The 9,030-nt window shown below is 35.2% G+C and overlaps 1 protein-coding gene across 3 annotated transcripts in view; it reads left to right on the forward strand.

The window, feature by feature from the left end:
- The window catches only part of LOC109071888 (ras-specific guanine nucleotide-releasing factor RalGPS2-like), a 120,076-nt gene that overhangs the window by 64,401 nt on the left and 46,645 nt on the right, over positions 1 to 9,030 (forward strand). For all 3 annotated transcript variants that reach the window (XM_042746346.1, XM_042746345.1, XM_042746347.1), the window contains exons 7-9: positions 353 to 442; positions 528 to 620; positions 3,774 to 3,900. In XM_042746346.1, the coding sequence (XP_042602280.1) occupies positions 353 to 442; positions 528 to 620; positions 3,774 to 3,900 (310 nt within the window). The remainder of the gene's footprint in view (positions 1 to 352; positions 443 to 527; positions 621 to 3,773; positions 3,901 to 9,030) is intronic.

The raw sequence follows: 9,030 nt of genomic DNA on the forward strand, positions 1-9,030 counted from the left end.
GGAATGGGGAAAGAGGGATTGCGGGATGGAAAGGTCTGGAAAAACAACAGGAGAAGAGGAAATGGGGGCCGAGGTTTGAAGTAGATGAAGAGTGATGTTTCAACAATCCATGTCTGCAGTTGCATAACGTCTGAAGTTTAAAATACAGTGTTTCTTCTTGTCTCTTGGCTTCTCATCTCCTCTCATTCTCTTTTCTTTACATGCACATTTAAATTTTTCAGCCCCACCATGTTTAGGTTAACTGTAGTGTAGCCTACTAAAAAACAATATCTTGACTATAGCAGTATTGATTAGTTATCAACATGTCTTGATTAGTTATCAAACTTGTTTTTATGGTTTTGTCTAATGTTAGGTGAGTTTCTGGGTGGTGAGGGAGATTCTTCATGCTCAAACTCTGAAGATCAGGGCAGAAGTGTTGAGCCTCTATATCAGAACAGCAAAGGTAAAAAAAAAAACACTCCATACAGCACATGTGTAATACTTAAGTGATTATGGTAGTTGCTAACCTTCTTTCTCTCTTCTTGCAGAAACTGTGTGACATGAATAATCTCCATGCAGTGATGGCAGTAGTATCTGCTTTACAGAGCGCCCCCATCTTCAGGCTCACCAAGACCTGGGCTGTGAGTTATTGAATATATTACTTATTAATATTTTGCATATTAGTTTTTACTTGCTAATTTTTTTTTATTTTTATTTTTTTTTTGCTAATTATTAGAAAATTATTTGCACACTTTTTTTTATATTTCTTTTTTATTTATTTCTTTTTAATTTTTATTTATTTATTACTTTTTAATTTTATTTTCAAAGAATTGTGTGTGTTTTTGGATCAGTTGGCTTCTTGGTTCATTAATTTATCATTTTGTCCAACCCAGCTTCTGTATGTGTCCAAATTTCTTTAGACTCGGTTTTCATGTGTGTTTATAGGTTGTGAAATTATCCAGGTCTCCAACATGCTCTCAGTTAGTTATTATTGAGTGCTGGAAACTCTAAACAAATGAATCACTGTGAAACCTTGAGCTGTTTCTTTCCAATACTTAGACTGATGAATAACAAGGAACTCTGTTTAGTTTTTCCCCTTTCAATCTGTGCTGGAATTAAAACGTGCATTTCATTTCTCAAACATGATACCCTCCATTTGAACACACTTCATAGTGGTAGGGATTTTTGTACCCCTGAAATTAATTAAAATAGCATTCAATGATGGAATATATTTCTTTCTTTCTAATGATGGAAAAGTTGTTGTTAATGATATCCTTATGAACTGACCGCCTGTTTCTTTAAAGATCATTAGCTTGTGTTAAACCTAAAGCTAGTAGTGGGGTTTCCCCAAAACTCATCTGTTTCTACTATAAAATAGGGCAACTATCATAAAACAGACACCTGTTCCTCATGTTTTTATAGCTTAACAGATTGTTTGCTCACAAATCATTCTGTAGACGAGCATCTGTGCTGCACTTGGGTTGCTGACATTTATTAGCATTAGCAACTAGGTTTCCCATTTGTTTTTGTTTTTTTGTCTCTCGCTTTTGGACCAGTACAAAACCTCCAGGAACACCTAAGCAACCTCATAGAATACTCTAAAACCACTCTGAACACCTGAGACCTGGCAACCACCTTGAATACTCTAGCAACACATGCAATTCTGAATGTTTTAGAAGCCACAAGACAATGCCTTGGCAGCCACCAGCACCTTCATAGCACTTTGGTGGCGGCTTTTGCATGTGCAAGCACTATTTATTTGTATTTTGAGGGGAGCTATGGTTACCATGGTAAACTTTTATAAGGATCAGGCTATGCAATATCTCGGTGTATCTGTCTTTTCTTTGGAAACATTGTCTTGTCTTGTCTTCAGTCACAGCCAGCATCCCCCTCCTCAATCCTGTCTCTAGTGTACCATTTTCAGTCTTTTGCATAACTGGAATATTCCTCTCCCCTGCTCTTTCTGTCAGATCTGTGTTTTCCATGGCTTCTCAGACTAGCTTTCCTCAGACATGGCCAAACGCACTCACTCCTATATAGTGGGCTCTGAACATAATTCTGTGTGGTTATTTATTATTTATGTAATTTATTAAAATATTTTCCCTTTATAAATTGTGTTATCCAGTATGATTTGAGAATAATCCAAATAGCATCTTGTTGTTCAGTGGAAATTTGACCTTTTGTACAGATGAATTTACATGATCAGTTTCCTTCCAAGTATTTTTGGTGAACTGTTTTTAGTAATTCTAAAGCATATTAAAAATATTGGTAGCACTTTATTTTGATAGTCCGATTTAGACATTCTACTAACTAGTAACTTTTCAACTAGATGCAAACTACCAGTCATTACATTATAAATAGACTATTTATTATCCGCCAACAATTTAATTTGATGGTCTCTCAACAGATATTTTATTGACTATTAGTGACTCTTAAAGGGATAGTTCACCAAAAAATGAAAATTACCCCATTATTTACTCATCATCAAGCCACCCTAGGTGTATATTACTTTTTCCTTTTAGACCAATGCAATTAAAGTTATATTTAAAAATGTCCTGGTCGAGATTTTGAAGTCCAAAAAAGTGTGTCCATCCATCATAAAAAGTGCTCCACACAGCTCCAGTGGATTAATAAAGGCCTTTAGAAGTGTAGCGATGTGCTGGAACGCCACTTTCTCGTGAACACTCATATGACAGTAAGAGTAGACTAGAGATTATGGTTTATAAAGTCATAAATATGATTATTTTTCAAAGAGGAGCCCGGGAGCCATGTGGAGCATTTTTAATGATGGATGGATGCAGTTTTTTGGGCTTCAAAATCTCAACCCCACCTTTCACTGCCATAATAAAGCCAGGGCATTTACTCCTATTGTTTTTATATTATTGTATTCATTTTTGGGTGAATTATCCATTTAATGTATCAAATAAACCACTTCTAAGACATTTAGTCCCTTTACAAACTAAGTTTTGCTGTTCTTCTGGGGTCATTTGCAGTAATTTTATCCACACATGGACCTGCAGACAGAATGATTTTGGAGAACTGTGTGTGTGTGTGTGTGTGTGTGTGTGTTTTATTCTGTGTTGTTTTGCAGTAGTTTTTTTCTGTGTGTGTGTGTGTGTGTGTGTGTGTATTTGTGTGAGAGGTCACATCAGTTGGCTCTTAATTTGGTTAGGTTTGTTTGAATTTACTGTGCGGTACTCTGGGTTTCATTTCAGCGCTATCAGCTTTTTCTTTGTTTGCAGAGCTCTTATTTCTTATCTCTTTAATCTCATCTTTGCTGTCTTCGTTTCTTCACACTTTTGTTTTTGCTGAGAACATTACTAAACACTAAACATTCATTTTCAGTTATTTCTTCTCTTGTTTTGGTCAGGTGGAGATATTTTACGCCGTCCCGAATGCAATTATGTTTACGATTACACTGCCAAGTGGTTGATAAATGGAAAACAAACAAAAATCATGTTAACTGTGAATGATTACTGGAATATGACTAAAAATCAGCACTCTTGAGATCTATTGTTAGAGACTGGATTGTTTACAGCCACATTCATTTAGATGATTTAAACCCTGATTTGCTATATGTTTGTGTGTCTAGAAACACATGCTGACTTGATAAAACGTTCAAAAAGTGTCTGAATGTTGTCTACTGAGGGTTGCTGCACTTCTGCATGTCACAGATGCTGATAGTAAATCCAAATTTGTATTGGACTGAGATTATTCCTTTAAAAGGAACTTTTTATAAAAAAAGGCACTTTGTTACAAAAACAACTCTCTTTTTCTCACTCTGTTTCCCACAGCTTTTGAGTCGAAAGGACAAGGCCACGTTTGAGAGGTTGGAGTATCTCATGTCTAAAGAAGACAACTATAAACGCTTGAGAGATTACATCAGCAGCCAGAGCATGACATCCTGCATCCCATATCTGGGTATTTTTTCTTTCCACTCTTATTTGCACACACACACAAAACATAACCTTGTGGGGAGGTCCTGTTCCAATTTCAAAGGAAATTATAAATGCACACATCTCACGTCTTGCAGACATTTCAAAATTTGAATCAATTAAAGATTTGAATTAAATTGTCCCATTTAAAATGTTTTTGTCTGGTTTAGATATCCTCAATGTTTTAGGGATGCCTTGCGGATGGTTTGTACTAAATAACCAGCTTGAGAATCACCTTTTGAGCTTGCTTCATTGTTTGTGCAGTTATTATTTCTGTGTAAATTAGAGCTGTCAGAATGAACACATTGACACATGCGATTAATTATATAAGTGTAATTCAGTTTTCTTCACTCTATTATTTGTTGACATTGTGAAAAATGATTGACTGGCAGTGGAAACAAAGGCTGTTCCCCTGAGGCTGTTACAGGGACAGGTGCGCTTTATCATGAAACCGGTTTCTGTCATATCTGACAGCTGGAAGCATTTTATATTGGGCATTTCAAAAAATAGTATTATCACAGCTTTGTTTTGAAGAAGAGAAAAATATAGGTGAGACAATAAATAGTGCAGTTGCATTAACTTTATACGCACATACTGTATCCCACTATACGTCTTTTCCCAATATTTATATATTTAAAAACATAATTAATGGTGTGTGTATATATATATATTAGGTGAGACAATAAATAGTGCAATGGAGGGACACACAATAAATCTAAAAAATGTTGGTGGGTCTGCTGGCAAGTGATTAATTACATTAATTTTTGGGTGAAATGTTAAATTGTCCATCTAAAACTGGTTTAGTGATTTAGGAATGAACTTGTCACCTTTTGACATTGTTGTGCAGTTATTATTTCTGGTATGCAAATGAGCGGTCTGAACATACAGTAGTCAACATTTGAAGTAGATCAAAAAAGTTAATCAAAGTTATAATTGAATTTTGGTTTTTGGTATTATTTGATGTTTGGTTGTGATCCAATTCATATGTTTACTAATTTATTTATCCATCGCATTTTTGATTTTAGCCGTTTTACTATTTTGTTTATCCATTGTTTTTTTGTTTTTTGTTGTGCGTGTGACACCACTTATGTGCACCCCTGATTGTATTTTATTGTGTTTTTAGTGTTGATTTTGTGAAAGTTGTCAAAGCACATTCACTCATGCACTTACACGCTTCATTACATGCATTTTGCTCAGTGCCATGCTTATAATACTCTTGAATAAAACTGGCATCGTTATTAGCAGCAATGCCCTGTTTCTGTGTGTTGGAGTTACATCATCCTCTGAGTCCTCTTCTGCTCAGAGCTCAGATGCTCCTGTGCCATTGGCTACATGCATGCATCAGTTAAAGCAAAGTCCGCTTCCCCCCTTTTCACTGTTTTTCTTTTACGCTTTTTCTTCCTTTTTTCCTCCTTTTTTTTAACTGGCAGCACAAACTGTGTCTTGAGCAAATTGGAAAACATTTCTTCTGAGTGACATAAAAAATGTGTGTTTTGACTCTCCACTTGACTTTCATCAAATTTTTCACAGACGTGTCTGTTTTCTTGTATCTTTTTGGCATGGATAGGTTTTATTGCGAAATAGATGCTTGTTCCTTCGCTGTGCCTCTCTCCAATGTGTTCTATCATGTGTTAACATTCAAAAGAAAGAAGTGGAGAATAAATAGTCTCTGCAGTTCCTCTAGGCTGCGTTTACAAAGACAGTGTTTTGGATTAACAGCATATTCACAATGAGTCGTGAAACTGTCCTGTTCATACCGTCAATCTACAGGAGCGGATTGAATACTCTGCTACAGTACTATAAAGACAATACTGCCATAGAGTAAATCACATTAATATATATTACATGCTTTAATTCATATTTTGTATGCAATTTATGTACTATTTTGTAGCTAAGTTGTGACTGGCTTGATTAGTTTGGTGTAGGGATGCAAAATATAGCAGATCTTTATTGGTTTATTGGCTGATATCTACTGTAAATTACACCTTGTACTGTACGTTTAAATGTGATGCCAAAGTTCAATTAGTTCATTAAAAAATGAAAATTCTGTCACCCAAATATACAATAAAATTCAATAGGGTTTCATTGACTTTCATTGATTGCTCAGTGATCAACATAATTGCAAATGCGACAGCAAAACAACATATTTGACATTTCTCAAAATACCTTCTTACAGTATGTAGTCTACTAAGGAAGAAATTAATGTACGTTTGAAACGATGTGAAGGAGTAAATTATTACAGAATATTCATTTTTGGTCAAATTATCCATTTAACTGGAGGCAATTATGTTCTTAACTGAACTTTATAGGAACGGAACAAAATTTCTCACTACAAACAGGACGTATGCCGTGTTTACGTGTGTTTGCCCTGGTGTGTGTGGTACAGGGCTGGAGGACTCCCAGGCTCTTTGGAAGGCAGAGAGGAAAATACTACTCTCTTGTACAACTTGAGGTCTGAACTGCATTAAAGAACTGCCAGTCACTCTCCTTGTAAATCTGCTCAAAGTAAAAAAAAAAATAAGAGCGTGAAAGGAAGATGGAGGAATTTGAGGCTGAGAACTGGAGGAACTCTTGTGTTCTCAGATTTTGCCATAATACTGAAACAGTTTCTTTTGACCTGCTGGATGTTCTTTCACCTGTTACCCCTTCCTCCCTTTATCTGTCCATCTATCTTGATTTTTATGGATTAAGTGTCTTTTCCATAGATGATTGCAGATCCTGCCTTTCCTGACAGCAGTATAATTTAAAGTCCCCCGTAGTAAATTTTTTTATCCCTTTTTCCCCTTTTTATCCCCTTTTTTTCTTATGAAAATAATTTTCACATGCCATAAAATGTAACTCTACACCCTTGCCTCATTTACATTACATGGCTCTATGAATATGCAAATAAAGCCCCGCCTCCACTCAGTCACACCAGCCAGCGTTTTCTCCCGATGCGCGAGGTGGGTCTTTTTCAATAATGCAAGTTAGCGGTTCTAAATTCTCATTAAACCACAGCTTCATGGGTTTTTTGGTCTAATTTATTTTTTGGTTTTGTGCTGTTATTGGTATATTTTGCAATTGATTGGTTATTAGATTGTGATGTTGCAAACTGAGGGCTGTTGCAAATCGCGTTTCTGGGACTGCCATTGGGAAACTACAGTTTTAAGGAGAAAATACTCAGCAATGGTGTTGATTAATGGATTGGCACATGGTTTGTCTAAAAGCGCATTTAAAACACCACAGAAACAAATAAACATAAAACATAAAAAACTTGATTTTCACTTCATTACATAATTATTTCATAGTAATTCCCTCTTTTTTAATAATCTAGTTTCTTCCTTAATACTGTATAATCCTCTCTCTGTTTTGTTGTGTTGTTTCATCTTGTCTCGATTTTGTTTTGTTTTGGATTTATTTAATTATTAGTTTTATCTTATCTTGGTTTTGTTTGATGTTGTGTTGGATTGTTTTGTTATGTCTTCATTTTCTTTTGTTTGGTTTTGATTTTTGATTTGTTTTTTGTTTTGTTTTTGTTTTTTGTTGTTTTATCTCATTTTAGTTTTCTGTCATTTTGTTTTGCATTCTTGTTTCATCTCACCTCGGTTTTGTTTGGTTTTGGTTTTTGATTTATTTCAATATTGGTTTTATCTCATCTTGGGTTTGCTTTTTGTTGTGTTAGGTTGTTTTTTTGTCTTTGTTTACCTTTGTTTATTTTTTTTGTTTGTTTTGTTTTTTTTTTATTTTTTTTGTTTGTTTTGTTTTGTTTGTTTGTTTGTTTGTTTGTATTTATTTTGTACAGTCCCAGAAAAGTACACCAGACTGTAGCAATCTTCTGCTTATTTCTGGATTTAGAGATGTACCATTGTCCCATGCAAATGATGTGCCTGATCTTCATAATTCTTTTAGTGAGTCTGGTGCTAAAACTGCACAAACTATGCATATAAATGAAGCTAACTCATTGTCAATGAATTCTCGCTTTGGTCTTTTCACTTCTGCTTTGGCAATCAGAGACGGTGATTTGTGGTCCGTTATGAAAGCGCTCAGGTGGGGGGTGGGCTCTGACTGCATCCAGACAGCTTCATCTCAGTCTGAATGTGAGAAAAACAGGCTGGAAGGCTATTGAGAGGAAGATGAGGTAAAGGATTGGGTCAGTGTCCAAATGGTTTGTCTGTTTTGTAATAACAGGATTTCCCTACTGAAAACACTGGGTTAGACTGAAACTTCCAGCTGGATGCACATAGGTGTGTGTGTGTGTGTGTGTGTGTGTGTGTGTGTGTGTGTGTGTGTGTGTGTGTGTGTGTGTGTGTGTGTGTGTGTGTGTGTGTGCTTGGAATAAATCTGTAGGACTTGGAGTGTCACTCTGGAGTACGTGTACTTTGAGGAAATTTCCCCAAAAGCAATCTGTCACGGCTTCCTATTGGTAATATCTGGCAACAAATGACTGATAAATACATTTAAATAATGTTGTTTATTTTAAAAATGCATTATTTATTTATTTATTTTAAACAGAGGTGTGTGTGTGTGTGTGTGTGTGTGTGTGTGTGTGTGTGTGTGTGTGTGTGTGTGTGTGTGTGTGTGTGTGTGTGTGTGTGTGTGTGTGTAAACGGCTAAAAGCTTGTTAGCATGTGTTGTCACGCCATTTCCGCTGCTGACAGGTACTCAGTTCTCCCATATACACACACACACACACATATACACATATTTATATATATTACACACACACACACACACACACACATTATATATATATATTTTTTTTTTTTTTTTTTTTTTTTGCTTTTAAATTTAATTTGTTTCATTTTTAGTCATGTTAGGTTTTTATGAAAAACATCTAATTGAATAAATATGATTAATCACATCAAAATAAAATTGGATTGTTGGTGTTTTAGTATGATTCATGTACTATTAATATGAATATAATATTAATATAATATTTTGATAATTTTAAAGTTGATATGATGATGATAACCCTGAACTGGATCAAGCCCAGTCATGACCAGAATTTATATTGCATGATTCATTGAATCGTTTAGTAAAGAATCATCGTCAGTGCAATGGCATTTCAGAAGCTTACAGCCCGTGATGTGCCAAAACTTAAATTTACCACTTTCACAGCTGATGATTTTAGCGCTCA

The sequence above is a fragment of the Cyprinus carpio genome, chromosome B20 (genome assembly GCF_018340385.1).
Source record: "Cyprinus carpio isolate SPL01 chromosome B20, ASM1834038v1, whole genome shotgun sequence".
NCBI classification, from domain to species: Eukaryota; Metazoa; Chordata; class Actinopteri; order Cypriniformes; family Cyprinidae; genus Cyprinus; species Cyprinus carpio.